The 19,804-nt window shown below is 41.7% G+C and overlaps 1 protein-coding gene across 3 annotated transcripts in view; it reads left to right on the forward strand.

Moving 5' to 3' along the window:
- The window catches only part of mcc (MCC regulator of WNT signaling pathway), a 333,254-nt gene that overhangs the window by 31,702 nt on the left and 281,748 nt on the right, over positions 1 to 19,804 (forward strand). For all 3 annotated transcript variants that reach the window (XM_047045109.1, XM_047045107.1, XM_047045108.1), the window contains exon 3: positions 10,887 to 11,104. In XM_047045109.1, coding sequence (XP_046901065.1) covers positions 10,887 to 11,104 — 218 coding nt within the window. The remainder of the gene's footprint in view (positions 1 to 10,886; positions 11,105 to 19,804) is intronic.

Raw genomic sequence — 19,804 nt, forward strand, 5'->3', positions numbered from 1 at the left:
AAAGCGTCATTTCTACAGACACGGCCCCTGTATGAGCAGCACACAAGCACTCACCTAGCTGAGAAGCTACAGAAGATCGTGGCAGAGTAGAAACTAGAGGCCTGGAAATTTGGAATTTATTGGGTGTGTACAACGTCAGCACACAAGATACTACGCTCTAGATAAAAGCGTCTGCTAGACTAAATGCACGTTCTAGTAAGACAGCAATATCAGCGAGCCCTCAGCATTAGTACCGCAGCTAAAAGTCTAGGAAAGTTTAGGCTATTTTTCGCTATACTTACACTACGAACATTCATATTTAGCACTAGCGTTGTATAGGCTACGTCTTTAGTGCTACTGCTGCTGCTAGCTATCTCTGACTCACACAGGCACAGCTCGGCTACACAGGTGGCGGCGCCAATCAGTTTCAGAGCTAAGGCGGGGCTACAGATTGTCCCTAAAGAACACAAATATCTTACAGTAGTTCCACATTACATTAGCTGAATTAGATTTGAGGATGATAGGTCTCATGACTAAAATGCTATTGAAGTTTGAAATACTAGAAAATTCATAGAAGAAATTTTGGTAACACTTTAGATGAGCTCACCAAATTCATAATTTATTAACCAATCTGTTACTTATTAGTTAACGGTTTGTTCACCATCAGTTATTTGTTGTTCATACAAAATGTATCATTAGTAAAGCATTAGTAAAGCTAAACCCTAACCAAAACTTAAACCCTAAACCTAAACCCTAGCCCTAAACCCGAACCCTAACCCTAACTGTGTGAACAGATGCTTTACTAATGATACATTTTGTATAATCAATAAATAACTAATGGTGAACAAACCATTAACTAATAGGTAACAAATTGGTTTATAAATTATGAATTTGGTGAGCTCATCTAAAGTGTTACCGAAATTTTAGTTAAAAACTAAAGGCTGCGCAACATGTGTGCATAGTCAGTGAACACTCTGAAATAGATTTGAGGATGATGAGTCGTATGACCAAAAAGCTATTGACGTTTGAAATACTAATAAATTAATCGAAAAAGTTTGAGGTAAAAATGAAACAACTAAAGGCTGTGCAACATGTATGCATAGTCAGTGAACACTGAAATGGATTTGAGGTTTATACATCACATTAGGGATGTCACGATACCAAAAATTCAGTAGTCGGTGCCGATACCAGTAAAATAACACGATTCTCGATGCAAATTTCGATACCATGGTAAAAATTTTTTTTTTTTTCTAAGATTCAATGTACTTGAATTTGAAACATGAACTTAATTATAAAATTATTTGGAAAAATAGCAAAATGTCATAAGACATACAACACATGTGCAACAGAGCATAGAACAACATAATACAGTGCAATTAAGCCATTCAGATAACCAGATGAACATGAGTTTACCTTCTAACCAAGGTAGGCTATAGGCTAACGTTAAAACTACAGCATAGCTAACCTAAACTACGTACATAACATAAGCCATTGTAACACTAGTGCCCACCATCTCAAACATTGTGTAACGTGTATGACAGATTAAAAAACAGAAAAAGTGCATTCTTTGGATGTATTCAGAACTTCGCCACGACCACAACAAACATTGATTTATCTTGTATGATGCCAGATGTTAGCATCGGTGCTGCGCCTCTTCTTGAACGGCTCACCTTGAGTTCTTTAAACAAATCCGGATGACGATCTTTCAGTTGCTTAGCTAAATTGGAAGTATTACCTCCCTTGATCTGAAGAACACGGTAGCATCTTCTGCATAGTGGCTTCTGCGGATTAATTATAACGCGACGGTCATCTGCCTCAAACGCAAAGTAGGCTACTTCCAAGCACGACTTTTTGTGCCTTTGTTGTAAACAAGTCGAGGTGGGGCGATCGCTGCAGCTGCAGTTGCCGTCTTGGTTTTCTGAATGTAAACGTCGACTGAAACACTCCTGAATACTGCCCCCATCAGTTCCAGATAAGGCGCAGCACCGATGCTAACATCTGGCATTGGCGCTCACGGTGCTTACGGTGCTTCCAAAAAATTTTCGGTGTTTGGTTATTTTAGCATCGAAAGGTTTCGGTTCTCGTGACATCCCTACATCACATGACCAAAAAAGCTATTGCAGTTAGAAGATACATTTTGAATTACAACCTGATTGAAAATAAACAAAATAAAGGCTGTGAAATGTGTATGCATACATTTTGAACAGTTAAACATCATTTTTATGTTCCTAGTTCATGTTTTTGAAAAGTTATTGACTTTTGAAATGTGTAATTTGTTGATGGTCCCTAAACTTACGCGTTGTTTAGGCAGCCAAAAGCATAGGCTAATTGGCCGGTCATAGCGTCGCTAAACCGCGGCTAAATTAGCAAAATACTGGGTGTCCGAATATATGTTGAATATCGAACTTCCAACTAAATTTACCACGGTAGGAGACTATTGGTGCAGGGGCCTGTACTACAAATCAAGATCAACATGCTCTGGATTAATTTCAGTTAGCCGATTTCACGAACCCGAACAACCGCAATCACGAAAAGCGGAATCACAACGGTGGTTATCAACGGTCTAACTCAACCCAGATATTTCCCATCTAGAGACGCGTGGGTTCACATAAAAGGGGCGGTGTTTGCACCGTATGACCCATCGCATACATGGACAAAACAAGAGACGCATATTTCACGCAGAAGGAGCAGACAATAATCTTAAATGTGTCTACTCCTCCTGTGTGAAATATTGTAATACAAATATATCAGGAATACAGACATATAGTACAGCCAAAAAGCAACAAAGTTGCCAAGCTGTCAAAAAATAGCAGACGCTGTATGCTGGAGAGCGTATAGCATCCTGCTGAAGTGAACATCGAGACCGCCGCATTGACTGCGAGTGATCAAGGCTGTTGTTTAATATTGAGTTTAGCCAAACCCTAGTCTCATCGGAAGAGTTTATGGGACAGCAGTTAGATAGCAGTTAGATAACTAGTTTACACTGGTCGAAGAGTAGCTAGCTAGTGAGTCATTTTCGGTTTCAGGGTAGTCGGGGTACTCGGCGCCTTTTGTTTGACAGTAATTTGGGGGGTTGTATCTGCGCATCAGCATATTTAAGGCGGCTAGCACTACAGAGGCAGCCTCGTCTGGCAGCCTCGGTGCACGAAGACTCGGGAACTCGGGATACTCGCGAACAAAGACAAGGGAGTCTACCTGCGGTCGAACAAAGACAAGGGAATCCACCTGCGGTCAAACAAAGACAAGGGAGTCTACCTGCGGGAGTCCACCGAGGAAGGACGACGGGGCCGGATCACCTCTTCTGATAAGTATCACCCTATTTATATTCTACTCTACCTAGAACATATTCCTAGCTAGCATGTTTCCTGAGCATTCCTGTTCATTACACTACCCGTAGACGTAGATATGTCACAAAGTATATACTGTCTACTTCTAACCTTCACTACCTATCCAGATCTTCTCCACCTGCCCTCTCTCTTTCTTTAGGGCTCTGGAACTGCCAGTCTGCTGTGAACAAGGCAGACTTCATCCCGGCGTTTGCATCTCATGCTTCTCTTCATACCCTTGCGCTGACAGAGACATGGATCCGCCCAGAGAACACTGCAACTCCAGCTGCTCTCTCCGTCAACCACTCCTTCACTCACTCACCCCGCTCAACCGGGCGGAGTGGTGGGACAGGTTTGCTTCTTTCCCCACATATTAAATACACATCCACACCACTCTCTGTTACTGCCAAATCATTTGAACACCATTATGTGATGCTAACTGATCCTATCAAAGCATGCTTAACTGTTCTTTATCGCCCACCAGGACCGCTAGCCGACTTTGTGGAGGAGCTGGACATGCTCCTCAGTGTCCTCCCAGATGATGGAACCCCCCTGATAGTCCTTGGGGACTTCAACATCCACCTCCAAGGAACGCAGGCCGTCGACTTCTTGTCTCTCCTGACCTCCATCGACGCTGCTGAGCACACCGGCGACCCACAAGGCAGGCAAACAGCTAGACCTCATCCTGACACTTAACTGTATCACTGACTTAACCTCTGTAACCCCACTGCACATTTCTGATCACTACTTTATCCAATTCTCTGTCTCTCTCCCTCCAACTCCTCCTACCTCCCCTCCCCTCGTAACTTTCCGGCACAACCTCCACTCCCTATCCCCCTCCCATTTCTCCTCTATTGTAACATCCTCCCTCCCTCCCATTGACGAGTTCTCGTCCCACCCCACTAACACTGCCACCAACACCTTGTTAACCACTTTAACTGCATCACTTGACTCTCTCTGTCCCCTGTCAACCAGGCTTGCACGAGTGGCGCAAGTCCAAAGACGGTCTGGACCTTGATAAGTGTCACTCCCTCCTTAAATCCTTCTCTTCTCACATAACTGGTGCTAAAACCCTCTACTTTCTGAATAAAATGAACTCTGCTGCAAACCCCCACAAACGTTTTTCTACCTTCTCCACCCTTCTTAACCCACCTCCCCTACCCCCTCCCTCCACCCTAACAGCAGACGACTTATCCTCCTTCTTTGAGAAAAAAGTCGCAGACATTAGCAGTCGGTTCCCTAAACCCACCTTTCCTACCCTCTCACCCTCCATGACTGACCCAACTAAATATCACAAACTCTTTCTCTCCCTTGTCCGAGGCAGAGATCTCTGACCTAATTCTCTCTCATCGCCCCACCTCCTGTCCCCTTGATCCTATCCCCTCCCCTCTCTTTCAAACCATCTCCCCCTCCATCATAACCTTTCTTCTCCATGTCTTAAACTCCTCTCTTACCTCCGGCACCTTTCCCTCTGCCTTCAAACAGGCCAGAGTTACCCATCTACTCAAAAAACCCTCCCTTAACCCTACCGTCCTCCAGAACTACAGACAGGTATCACTGTTACCCTTCTTTTAAAAAACAATTGAACGTGCTGTATTTAACCAACTGTCAAACTTTCTCTCTCAGAACAACCTGCTTGACCCCAACCAATTGGGCTTCAAGACTGGCCACTCCAGAGACTGCCCTCCTGTCAGTCACCCCTGCCCTCCAGTCTGCCAGTGCGGCTTCCAGGTCATCTGTCATCATTCTGCTGGACCTTTCTGTAGCATTTGATACGGTTAACCACCAGATCCTGTTTTCCAGACTTTCTGCGATGGGCATCACTGGCACTGCTCTCCAGTGGATCTCATCCTACCTGTCGGGAAGATCCTACCAGGTCTCCTGGGGAGGCAAACTGTCAGACCCTCGCCAGCTCTCCACTGGTGTCCCACAGGGCTTCGTCCTTGGACCCCTCCTCTTCTCTCTGTACACCACCTCACTTGGACCAATCATCACCTCCCATGGCTTCTCCTACTACTGCTACGCTGACGACACGCAGCTGTACCCGTCGTTCCCCCCGACCGATCCGGGGATCTCAGCTAGGATCGAGGCTTGCCTCACAGATTCATCTCCGCCTGGATGACTGAGCACCACCTCCAGCTGAACCTCGCCAAATCAGAACTTCTCATCATCCTGGCTAAACCCTCCATTTCCCATGATCTCTCAATCACCCTGGGATCTGCGACGGTGACCCCTTCATCCTCTGCCAGGAACCTCGGGGTGACCATGGATGACAAGCTCACCCTCACGGCCCACATTGCTGCAGTCTCCTGGTCGTGTAGATTCACCCTCTACAACATCCGGAAGATCAGGAGATACCTGTCTGAGCACTCCACCCAGGTGCTAGTCCAAGCACTTGTCCTCTCCAAGTTGGACTACTGCAACTCGCTGCTTGCTGGTCTCCCAGCATGCGCAACTTGCTGGGAGACCATGCGCCCTCTTCAGAGGATTCAGAACGCAGCGGCCCGCCTGGTCTACAATCTACCCAGACGCTCCCACGTTACCCAGCTCCTCATCTCCCTCCACTGGTTACCCATCAACGCCCGTATTAGATTCAATACCCTGGTACTGACCTTCCGAGCAGTGAACGGGACTGCACCCGACTACATCAAGTCTGTCTCTCCACTTTCAAGAAAAGGCTCAAGACGCACTTGTTCCGGGAGTACAACGGTACTTAGGAATGGTTAGCTTGACCCGATTGTTAGTTTCCTCAAGGATCACAAAGACTCTTGCTTAGAGACTTGTTGCTCTTGTGGTTAGTGGTAACTGAGTAAAATGTTTGTACTTGCTGTGATATATTGTTTTTAATGTTGCTTGTTTTTCCATAGATACACTTGCACTTATAGCGGTTCATGTTGTTTAATTTTAACTTGTTTAACTACATGCTCTTGTGGGTCTTCCCTTTGGCACTTATTTTGGTTGTTCACAATATGTCCTTCATGTTTTGGCTACTTGCATGTTTTGGCTATCTTGTTATTATCAGTGACCTATGCACTTTGTAAAGCTCTCTCTTGGAAGTCGCTTTGGATAAAAGTTTCTGCTAAATTAATAAATGTAAATGTAAATGCGTGAGCCACATGATTTATTGATATCACTGCCCAGGCACAAGGTAATTACACTTTGTGCATTCCATAACGAGTATAAAAACATAATTCAGACTGGTAAGTAGCAGTAGGCAATACTTGCACATATTTTCCCTCCTCCACAGGACTTCACTCCTGCTGAGTAGCTGGCCCTCTCCAGCTATCAAAATGTATTACTGTTCTCTGCAGTGACAGGAAATGGAGTGGTGTTGCTGCCACCACCCACTGTCGTCCCACTGTGCCATACAGAGGTAACAGTGAAACTAATAGTCATACGTCAGTATGTGTGCCATATGTGGTTGCTGAATATTGATCAAATATGCCATTTACTTTCCCAAGTGGAGGTCCTAGATGATCAGGAAACTGTGTCTGCCTGCTCAGAGAGCATTTTAAGGGTACACCTTTTTTTTTTTTCTACCACATGCAACACAGATGGTGAGAGGGTGTGAACGTGTGGCTGCGATTGAAGTGTCTGTAATAATAATAATAAGACTTTATTTATATAGCACATTTCATACAAGAATTGCAGCTCAATGTGCTTTACATAAAATCAATAATAAAACAGTGATAAAAGTAATACAATTAAATAAAAGATTTAAATGTAACAAAACAAAATACAAACTGCAGTTTTTTCGGGAATCAAAAGCACATAAGCCGCAGTCTTTGCGGTGTCGCGAGTCCGTCTTAGACGCGAGCTGCCTTTGCAGTTTCCAAAACGTATAACAACCCAGACTAGCCCAGGGTTTCCCGCAGCACTTCGCAGTTAAGGCCTTAACAACACATGCCTGCCGGATTGACTACGTCGTCAATAAAATAAAATTAATAAGAACGTTTTTTCTCCGCCAGTTTTCTCCCTTTCATTCAAAGGCAGTCTCCCTTCTCTACAGAACTTTGTTTTTGGAGGAGAACCCCCCCCCCTCGTCTATCAGCAAATCTCACCCTACCACCTTGACTAACACATTTTCTGCGGGAAACCCTGTAGCCGCAATCTATCTGCGGTCTCTCGAATACAAAAAACGAATAAAACAATAATAAAAGTAGTAAAACCCTTCGGGATAAAATTAGTTAAATGCTTTGGTAAAAAGATAGGTTTTAAGCTGTCTTTTGAAAATGTCTAGCCTGTTTGCTTCCCTAATATTCATAATATTAGTAATAGTAATTTGTTCCATAGTTTTGGGGTGTAATTGACAAGGCCACATCACCAATCTTCTTATGACTGCTTCTGGTGACCTCTAATAGGCCTGCATTTGATGATCGCAGTGTTCTAGCCGGTGTGTAGTTTATAAGAGAGTTCAAAATGTAGCTAGGTCCTTGTCCGTTAGCTAGGACAGGACTAATGTGTTCTCTCCTTTTAGTTTTGGTTAAAAAATCTAGCTACAGAATTTTGAATGAGCTGTAGTCTTTCAGTGGTTTTCTTGGGAAGACTAGCGAAAAGTGCGTTAAAGTAGTCCAGCCGGCTGGATATAAAAGCATGAATTAACTTCTCTGCATCATTTTGGTTTATGAATGGTCGTACCTTCGCTATATTCCCTTAGATGAAAGAAAGCTTTTTTGGTCACTTTATTAATGTGAGAGTTGAAATTTTAATCTGAATCCAGGATTACACCAAGACTCGCCACCTCTGGTTTAAGACAGGGTTAAACCTCCTACATTCTTAGTTAGCATGGATTTGGGGCCTCATAGTAGGACATCTGTTTTGTCTTCATTTAATTTAAGAAAGTTATCATTCATCCATTTGTTTATTGCCAACAAGCAGTTGGTAATGGAATTTATGGCTGTTGCATCGTTGGGTTCAGTGGATATATATAGTTGTGTGTCATCAGCATAGCTATGGAAATCTATGTTATGTTCTCTGATTATGTCACCGAGTGGTAACATAAAGAGAAAAGAGTAATGGACCTAAGCAGCTTCCTTGAGCAACCCTGCAGCAGTTCTCATGTTTCTTGGACCTATGGTCTCCTAAACTAACATAAAACTTCCTCTGATGTATGATTTCATCCAGTTCAATACACTATCCGTGAACCCAATAAGCTTTTCCAGTCTATTGATTAGGATGTTGTGATCAATGGTATCAAATGCTGCACTGAGATCTAAAAGGATAAGGATAGAGACTTAATTGCATCAGAATTTAGTCTGAGGTCGCTAATTATTTTGGTGAGAGCAGTTTCAGTACTGTGAAATAACCTGAAACCTGACTGCGAGACTTCCAGGATGTTATTTTCTTCAGGAAAATAATTTAATTGGACTAATACTATCTTTTCAAGTACTTTACTAATAAATGGATGGTTTGATATTGGTCTGTAATTTGCAAGTATACTGTTATCCAATTTGGGTTTCTTTAAAAGGGGCTTTACAACAGCTGTTTTGAAGGCATCTGGGAAGACGCCAGTTCTAATGGATGTCTATATAGTCTCTAGCACCGGACCTGAGACAACAGTAAACACTCGCTTAAAGAATGTTGTGGGTATAAGATCAATATCTGAGGTTGTGGATTTACATTCGCTGACGATTTTGGAAAGTTCACTTAGTGCACGTAAATGTGCTCATGGTTATGTTGCAGGATCTACTGCTATCAGTTTCACTGCCACTAGTAATGATACTAGCTCTGATCTAAGTTATTTTGCTCTTGAAGAACAAAGAAAGCTCTTCACATTTAACTGCTGAGATGGAGGTGGGGCAGGGACAGTGTTTAGCAGCTGGTCAATGGTGGAAAACAGAACTCTGGAATTTCGGGCATTTTCTGTAATAATGTTGGAAAACTATGATTTACTTGCTAGACAGATGACTAATGACTTGCTTATGGTGGTGGTCTGAACATGAGACACAAGTCCTTAAAGTACTCATTTCAAATATGACTCAATTGATTAAATTGCTATGGTGTTAAACTCAGCAGGAAGAGGAACTTCTTCCTCCCTCTTAGCCTAGGGCCTCCACTTCAAGGCCAAGACAGAGACATGAGGTATAAGCAATGAACCTTGAAACACAGTAGTCAAATGGACACCTTCAACTTTCTCCAAGTGTGCCTTGCAAAGGGACAATGTTATTCATTTGTTTCAGGTTGGAGCAGACAATATGAGGGCCCTGTATAAAAGAACCCTGGAGCTCGATATAGAGTATAAGAGGCTCGATATAGAGTATAAGAGGCTCAATATAGAGTATAAGAGGCTCGATATAGAGTATAAGAGGATTTTAATTTAAAAAAAAATAAACAAGGCTGGAGATAGAAAAACTGGAATATGAGAAAAAGGTAGTACATGAATGACACTAAACTTAGTTACACTGACATTCTACAATAGGTGCCACAGCAGCTTCGCTGCTGCTTGGCCCCTAAATATGCCAAATGTATCCTCCAAGAAAAACAGCAGATTGTCCAAGAATTAAAACGCGGAATGCAATTCCAGCAGAATAGGCCCTATGTTCACAATAGCTACTACTAAAACACAGTTTTGTACATCGTGACTGACGTTACATCGTAGTTACAACTGGCCCTTTGAGGGCAACCATAATGCCGATGTGGCCCTCGGTGAAAATGAGTTTGACACCCCTGGGTTATAGGGTTGAAATAGGTTTTATGTGCATTTAGGGTTAGTATAGTGTATTATTTATTGTTATCATGTAATTTAGGAAGTTTTAGTATTAGGGTTAGTATAGTCGATTATTTATTGCTATCTGTATATTTAGGAAGTTTCACTTATTTAAGCTCAGCATAGATGTAAATTATGTTCTGTGTACTTGTATGTTATGTTATGCCAGGTGCTTGCGTTGTCTTGTCTTAAGAATTTCAGTGCCCAGTCTAACCTTTTGTTGTTCTGTGTACCTGACAAATAAAAGACTTGAATTTGAACTAAACGCACCTCTCACTATCTGCGCACCAAACTCCACAGGATCTTCTAAGAACGGTAACGCCATTATCATCAAGAATGAATGGGTCAGTGGGCGGTGCTTTACCAGTTGATCTCTGATCTCCAACTTAACCTGCTCCTGACCAGGTTAGGCGTTCAACATGTGTTACCATTGCGATCTGCCCCGGTAACAAGTGATCCACCGTTGTGATACAGAAAACCCTGGGTTGAACCTGAAGTTACCTTGTTAACGCCAAATCTTGATTCATAGTACAGGTCCCACGTCAGGATTTTAGTTGTGTGTGTGTGTATTGGGGGGGGGGGGGGGGGGGGGGGGGGGGGGGGGGGGGGGGTCAGGGGGGCTCTGCTTTTCTTGGGTCAAAGTAGGGGGCTCCAAGGAAAACAGGTTGGGAACTGATCTAATTAAATAAGCCAAAGCAGACATGACTGCCAACAATGTGTACACCTAGCCGCCAACATGCTCCATTTATAAACAAAAAAGAAAATGGCCTAGCAACCTGCTCTATATGTGTAGAGTAGTTCAGCACTAAACTGTTTTAGTATGTTGAACCTTATGTTTATTTAGGACTCACATGCGACTGTTGGTGTGTTTTTAGGAGTACGGGAGAGTTGGGAGTATGACTCAGGTGCCAGAGACCTCCAGAGTCCAGATATCCACAACCAGCAACTCCGGCATCAGTCAGTGCACCTCAAGAAACGTCTGGAGCAGCCTGGAACTGTTTTGGAACAGCAAGCCGCCCTCCACAAGCTCCTGGCCCAGACCAGTGCAAGTGTTGCCCCACTAGGTGGAAACTACCTGGAGCTGGCCAACACGGTGAGTAGACTACCTATATCTAGGTATTTTAAAATAAATTATATGACAAACAGGAAGCCAGTGTACAGACCTCAGAACTGGAGTGATGTGATCTACTTTTTTGGTCTTAGTGAGGAATAAGCTGTTACCGAGCTGTCAGAGCTGTTTGAGAGACCTGTAAAGACACCATTACAGTAGTCATGTCAACTAAAGACATGCATGGATGAAGTTTTTCCAGATCTTTGCTTTATATATTCTTCAAATGATAGTAGGCTGAGGTTTGTAATGATCTTAAAGTGGCTATTGAAATTCGGAGATAAATCCATGAGTACATCAAGATTTGTATTTAAAAAAATTTTTAACTGAGAGCTCACTTCAGAAAACAATGACTTCAATATTCTAGCACAGCCAATCGTTTATTTGTTCAATGCACTTACTCAGTGCTTGTATGGGATTATCATCTCCTGGTGACATGGTTATTTAAATCATGGAAAAAACAAAATGATATATAGAAGTGAAGACATTGGCAGTGATACTGAATCGTGGGAAAGACCATGAGACCAGAAAAAAGAATGAGGGATACTCCACATAGAACCCAAACCAAAGTTGTGGTCGTGCGGAGCATCATCTCTCTCCTAGCGTTGATTACGGTCAATTATGCGGTCATGCTTGAACACCCTACTAATTTGGATGATGTTTCATGGAATGATACCAAGACAGGGATAGTGTTTAAAGAAGTATTAACTGAACATTCTAACTCTGATCAGCATGTTCATACACATGTACGTCGTAACGTTCCAACACCTACGAGTATTCTTGGAGTTGAAGTACAGAATCTTATTCCTTTGAATGAATCAGACATGATTTGCTTAAGCTACCCGTTAATGACAACAGGGAGGAAACCATTCTATGTTCAGAAGGTGGAATACATTATCATGACGGACAGTATGCTATCAATTAATGCAGACTACGAATCACTTGAAGGTGAAGAACTGTCAATAATGAGCCAACCCCTTATGTTTTCAAAGCCCAGCACAGTCACAGACGATTACTGTAATGCATTCTGGACAAAATTGACTCCTAAGTTTCTAGTTCAACGAGATTTGGATGTAAATGACAACATTCAACCAATAGTTATTATTAAAGCTACGCGAATGAAGGCACCTGTAACTTGTCTAAGATATACACAGGGCGTTAAAACAGTGCATCAGATGGGTTTTACTCAGTGTTGTCCAGATAAGAGGGACTTCATGGGAACACTTTTTCCGTGGCCAGCTACTGATCTCATGATTTGGCTTTGTGATGACAACATTTACACTTATCTTCCACTTTATTGGAGAGGTAGATGTGCTCCTTATTGGATACCACCTAGTACAGTATTTGGGAAAGTTCTAATTCCCACTGCATGGCCAGAAATTTCACCTAATGAACTATCTTGGATCTTTAAAGAAAATGACTAAGTAAAATATACAGATGAGGATATGCCAGTGAATAGGTATCATCCTTTCACATCTAATTTATGGTACAGTTCTCTTAAAAGTAGGGTGCGGAAACTAATTCTTGCTATGCGTGCTCCATATTACCTCAATCAACAGAAGAATTGTTTCCCTACTGGACAGTTCCACTTCAAGGTCCTGAAGGATTACCATCCTGCACATGATGCAAATCACTTAAAATTGATTTACAAATATAGAAAGAGGAAGGAACTGTACTGTAAGTATCTTCCAGGTCAAGAGGTCCTGCAGCGAGGCCTCTCTCTGAGCAGAATATAGCACACAGCCCAGACAGTTAGGACACTGTGAGGCAAATCATGTACGAACTGGGACTTCAACGTAATTAACGACCACCTCAGCTGCTGAATACTCTAGTGAATCAGTGTACTGACCACTGAAGACCCGTTAACGAAGCAATTCTGTGCATTCTATATCTGTACTGTCCAACTCATGTATTTAAGCATGGCGGAGAGACAGAGTTTTCACTCATGCCATCAGTTTGTCTTGAACTTTATTATTCGAGTACCCGGATCAAACAAAGTCAAATTCCTTTCCGTTGTCGTAATTCCTTCGGCCTGCCTTTCTTCAGATAACCTCCCTATCAATATGTTAGAAATGTCTTTACTTGTAGCACTTTATAAAATAAAATGGCCACTCAATACAATAAAAACATATTTCTTATCCTCACTAGTCTTCATTTTTGTTGCGAATGACAGGCAATGTTCCCTCTAGGCTGCGCCTATGCACGGCCACGCAGACCAGCTGAAGGACCCGTGCACAAACATTTTCAGACGGCGCACAAAATAAAATCAGTATTTTTTTATTATTATTTTAGAAAAACTCATGTTCAGTTGATCGGCCAAATGCGGCAAAGCCCACTTCATACATTTCAGTGTCACTCTAGGCTACTCAGCCAATTACAATACAATTACAATGATAATGTTACATTTGAACATTCTATCTAACTTCAATTTCGCGCTCAGCTCAAGCTTTGACTAGCAACGCGGCAATGACTAAACGAAAATCAGGAACGTTACCTTTACAGGTGCTCAAAAAAGGCCAGTTTTACATTTAAACACGAATGGCTTGATGAAATAGTTCAAACGGACACAAGCGATGGTAGGCTGGTAAAGCTTTCTGATATTATTTGCCTTTGTCCACACGTTGATTGTGTATGAAAGTACCGACGTCACAGTGCATAAGATGCTTGTGCTGTACCTTAAGTTTCAGGAGCCAAATTAGGTCAATTACAAGACTGTTTTCGCTAACAAATTGTATGAGATATTGCTGTAATTATTATCAGTATATTAATTTTGTCCATATCACCCATCCCCTGCTTTATGGCTAAGGCCGTTCTATATAGCCTACTGATCGGCTGCAGCAGAGAACAGGTCACAAATTGCTCACAGTACTGAGCTTTGCGCTCAGACAGATTTCTATTTGCTCAGTGCGGAAAACTATTTGAGGGAGCATTGATGACAGGTTACTCTTTATGTTAGCTAGCTAGCTGACGTTTGCAAACTAAAGTAGGCAATGTGTTACAGCACTGCTTTTGGTGTGTCCCCCTCAGAAATTGCTCTTGAGAAAATGTCATGTAACTGTCAAAGTTATGAGATTTTCGCCCTTGAATTCATCATGGCTAATCAAGTGCTGGTCGTGATAGAAATTCATTTTTTTCCACACGAGAACTTGCACAAACCAGTGCACAAACATTTGTACTTTTATGTTTTGGGCTGTAAAACTCTCCAATCTGCACATTGATAATAGAACCAGAACTACATTTAAATAAGTCAATTAGTGAAGAGACAGACTAAAACACTTTCTTCAACAATAGTATTGCAGTCTGTCAATAAAGGCAAATATTTGTATTTGATTGTACTGTTTGGTCCGGATTTGAGCAATATTGAAACTGAAGGTGTCAGAATAAGGTCAATAAGTGTGAGTCTGGCCAATCTTGAAATAGCTGTGTCGTCATCAGAGCTTGTGCAGTTGCTCTGGAGAAGTTTGACATGAATGTAGGTAGGGCTGGGCGATATGGGTAAAGAATTATCGATGTAGATATTTATATTTCCATTCGATAACGATCATTAAGACGATAGACCACAGATCCGTAGTAGTAGTAAAATAAGTCTCTTCCTCAACTTTTTCCCTACACTCGGCATAAAGTTTAGGCAGCGCGGTGTGAGAGAAATGTTTGTGGGGAACACGTACCTGGGGTCAAGTAAATTAAGCTTTTTATTAATACCTTGGCGCAAACTCACACTTTCTGCATGTTCCAATGACTGTTTTTGCTCCAGGTGGTAAAAAAAGGTTTGTCATATTACCAGACTAGGTAGCCACCTGTTTACATCAGAATTTGCACTGAACATTGCTCTGCTCTTTGTCGGATTTCAAAAATCCAAACCACTTTCAAATAACTGAAAAACACAAACCCTTTTTATCAATAATGTATTCATTGGAAGCAGTGTTAATTTCGTCAACGAAAACTATGACGAAAAATGTTCGTTAACGACCTTTTTCTCATGACTAAAACGAGACTAAGACGTGACGAAAACGGATCTTTGAAAATAAAAACTATGACTAAATATATTATAACTTTCGTTAACGAGACGAAAATGTTGGTGGTTGACGAAGTCACAATACTTTTTTTTCTCCAATAATTTTATAGTTAGATAGATTCCTCCTCTCTGTTTCTTAAGCGCGCTCTCATCTCTACTGCTGTCAGTGGCTGATTCTCGTCTCTCGGCCAAGTTTCGCGCGAGTTAGAGGCGTGTTTGGGCGAATGTTATCAACCCATGCATTGGCAAGATATATCGTACTGTTATAAAGTACACAGGCAGCACGGCTAATTTAGGTTGTCACCTGAAGAGGCTACATGGTGTTTGTGTGGAGACGTCTGCCTCCCCCTCGGATTCAGCTATGGCTACAGTCAGTGGCTAGCTCCACCGGTACCCCTAGCAAGAATAGGAATTCTATATTCTCCGAGAAACAAATCCCTGTTGTGTACTACAAAGTAAGACGAGAGATAGCTGAGTCATTGAGAAAAACCTTAAAGTAGGACATGAGTTCAATTTAGTGTGTGGTGTTAAATGAGTGTTTACAGCAGCTTGACTGCCAGTAATAGTTGACCCTTTTTTACATTCAGAGAACACATACAACAGGAAAGAAGGACTGGTTTAAGGCAAGGTCCAGGCCTGATGTTATTTTATCTTTTTTCAGAGACTTTGTTTAATATGTGAAGTAAAACTTTCACTTGTTTAGTTGATTGATGATTTGCTGTCTGACAAAGAAATACATAATTATGTACCATATTAAATTACATTGCATTTTATTCTTTTGCATCGCATCTCATTGAATCACATCTTGTCAAATTGCACTGCATCGCAATAGGGGTGAATCGTATCGCATTAGTAGTTGCTTTTATGTATCTTTAATGTATCGGATCGTTGGCAGTGCATCGAGATGTCTATTGCATCGTCCTCAGTGATGGAGATGCACATCCCTACTGAAAAGGGGAAAAAAGGAGTTTAATATGGCTATTAAATGTGACTAAAACTAGACAAAAATGTAATTAGTTTTTGTCAACGAAAACTAGACTAAAACTAAGAAGGATTAAAATGACTAAATGTGACTAAAACTAATAAGCATTTTCGTCTAAAGACTAAGACTAAATCAAAAATAGCTGCCAAAATTAACACTGATTGGAAGTTGCTCCCTCGCCATGGCTAAGACTCATTTTCCGCGGTTAATATTAGCTATTCCACTCGAGATGCTCATTGTATTTTAGTGGGCGCCCATTTCTCCACAGCTTCCTGCTGCATCACATCAATTAAATGGACAGCTGTTCCTAATTATTCTATATCGACATTATTGAAAACGAATTAATGTTACGATATCTTTATTGAGGGAAGTCATTACTTCGATAGTATTTTTCATCGATTTATCGCCCAGCCCTAAATATAAACTACCACAGCAGTTGCTCTGGAGAAGCTGCACTGGTTGACCAAGACGGCCACTCTCGAATCACTCTTGTGATTCGATGATCTGATAACTTTTCTGCTATTCTCACGTTTCATTGGTTCATTAGGATTCCTCCTGTTGTTATTGTAAGCTTTGTTTTTTTTCTTTTGCAATGGGAGTCAATGGCAGCCCCTAAAACCATACAGTAACTTTTTGTGAAATTTGGCACACTCATTAAGGACTGTCCCTTTTATACTCACACCAAGTTTCATGTCTCCCCTTAGATTACTCTAGCGCCACCAACGTGTCAAAGTTGGACTTGGAATTGGATTCCTTAGATGCAGACGATTCGACTGAACCCTTTGGCGTCATTGTCGTCCCGAAGAGTTTGTATTTTGAGAAATGCCAACTTGTTCATACTCCTCCAAGAATGTTGCTCCGATTTTCATGAAAATCGTAACAGATCATCTTTAGACCATGCCGACAAAAAATTGTTATCGATAAGTCAAACCGTTCACGAGTAATGCGCAAACGATTTTGACAAAGAGCACGCCAAAGCGGACGTGATCCCTTGACTCTGCGACGGTTTACCGTATGAAGACGAAACTTTAGAAATGTCATCACGGCATGTCATCTAATCATCTTCCAACCACAATCACCTTGATATGTCAAAATATGACTGAATTACAGCTGTTTATACTTGGGTCAAATCTGACCAAGCTCGCCACAGTAGAAACGGCTTCCTTTTTTTTATAAAGTAACCGATCACAGCATTTCCCTAGCCTGGCTGCCAGCCCAACTAATCCCCGCCCACAAAAAAATGTGGTCAGGAAGTTGGGTCTGGAGTCGCTCGTTTGCAGAAAAACTATATCCGAACAGGAGCTGTTCGGACCAATCAAATTGTCAGGGCGGGCTTTATATGATGATGGACAGATGATCAACAGTAACGTAATCAACAATGTCACCAAAGAGCTCTTGGGTTGAATTTGTTTTCAACAAACAACATATTACGTTGCTCTGATTGGTTGTAGGTCTATCCAATTGAGCGAAGAGGCATTTGTTTTACGAGTTCGGTTGAAACACGCCACATAGTCACAGCCCAACAGAGTTATCAGACTAATAATCTGACTAGAATTATGAGTATGACAACGTCAGGCTAGCATTTCCCAGCAGCATGAATAGCTCACTGGGATAAGACGGGCTCCTATGAAATGTAAGGTCGTAGGATCGAATCCAGCCACAGTCATCAAGCATGTCGTGATACTGAATTATCTGTTTAGCGAAGCCAGGTGTGCCACAGTAGCTGTCTAGCAGTATAATCATATTGGTAACGAGAACCTTTCTTGTCAGGGGATTTATAGTCAAGAAGAAACTGATTTATTGTGCTTTGTAGATATAACGCTACTACATCTAGCCAGCCCATTTGGTCTCAAAATGACATTTACCAAATGCATCGGGTCATCGTTACAAAACTCGGTATACGTCTTTTGTGCAACGCATTGAAGGTAATCAAAAGTTTCGGAGTAGCGCCACCGCGTTGTCGAAAAGTATAATGCGATTTAAAAAAAGCAAATGTTTTGTATTAAAAGTTTTGCTTTGCTTCTTTAACTACTGAATTTCCATATTGAATGCTGCTTGGCCCCTTCATTGCTGCTTGCAGCTGTATTTATTATTAGGATTCCTCCATGAGGAGGGAACCTATTGTTATTCTTAGTTTCATTAGGATTCCTCCATAAGGAGGAAACCTATTGTTATTGATAGTATTATCATTAGGGGCCAAGCAGCGAAGCTGTGAGGCATCTATTGTAATTGGTAGTATTATTAGGGGCCAAGCAGCGAAGCTCTGAGGCACCTATTGTAATTGGTAGTAGCATTATTATTATTATTCTTCCGCCATGGGTTCCTATGGCAGGCCCTAGAAGCGCTTGGTCGAAAGTTGTGAAATTTGGCACACTCATTGGGGACAGTCCGCTGGTCCAATTCACAAAGTTTCATGTCCCATACTTGGGCACTCTAGCGCCACCAACGGGTCAAAGTTGGAGTTGCGTTCACACGAGTAACTTTTGAACCGCATGTCTGATTGTCAAAAAGGAGGTACCGTTGGATTCCTTGGATCCAGCCGAGTTTGACGCACCATGGCGTCAATTTCCATATCATGAAACAAAGAGAGAAGAACAACACCATATCCACACTCATGATAATGAAACATTAATGTGGAGGCGAGAAATATTACCCATCCTTTGGTGTTCGGTTTACTGTATCCTATAGTCCTATACTGCATCTGCTATAGGAGGTGCTCTTCGGAGTCGAGATGCATGGATCCATTGTGGTTGACCTTTAACCTTAACAGCTGTTTTGAGAACCTGAGTTGGAGGTCCAAATCTTGGCTGATCCTGCTGAGCCAATGTTTTTAAACTGCGTACCAAAACATTATCACCTGGCTGAAAATTATGAATACTCTGATCACCTGGAGTAGGGAGAGAATCTGTTACTTGTTGATTAATTTCAGAAACAAAAGACCACAACTGTTTCACATAATTTTGTTGATTTTCCTGCAGCAAGGTTAAGTCATTTGCTGGTGTCTTCTCCATCAACACACCTAGAGGAAAAGGTCTAGCCATCAAAACTTCATGAGGAGCAAACCCTATGCTGGAATTCGCCATAGCTCTGATTGATAGAAGTACCTGTGGCAGAGCTCACCAGTTTTTCGTTAATAGTTCTATTTGTCCCTTCCACTTGTGCTGAACTTTGAGGGTTATAAGGAATATGAAATGTCCAATAATTTCCTAAGTCTGCGGCTGATTGTTTGGTTACTCTAGAGGTGAAAGGAGTTTCATTGTCAGTCTTTACCATTTGGTATTCCAAAACGAGGAATGACATATTCCATTAAGCACTTAACTATTGTTTGAGCGTTTTTTCTTTTCTTGTCGCAAAGGCTTCTGGCCATTTTGAAAATCGATCGACTTTCACTAGAAGATACGAAAATTCTCGACATGTGAGTAAAATCTATCTGTAATTTTTTAAATGGACCTTCAGGTTTCGGCAAGTGATCTATTTTATCTGGATTGACGTGTGGATTACAAGCACAGATTAAGCATCTCTTAACAAAATCTCGAACTTGTTGTTCTAGTCCAATTGTGAAGAACAGTTGTGAAATATAGTGCATGATGCTCTTATACCCCACATGAGTAACACCATGTACATAGGATATTAGGGATTCATACACTTCACGCTTCACCCTCGAGGGGAATGTCCCTGTACTTACTGT

Source organism: Hypomesus transpacificus, chromosome 22 (genome assembly GCF_021917145.1).
Source record: "Hypomesus transpacificus isolate Combined female chromosome 22, fHypTra1, whole genome shotgun sequence".
In the NCBI taxonomy this organism is placed as follows: domain Eukaryota; kingdom Metazoa; phylum Chordata; class Actinopteri; order Osmeriformes; family Osmeridae; genus Hypomesus; species Hypomesus transpacificus.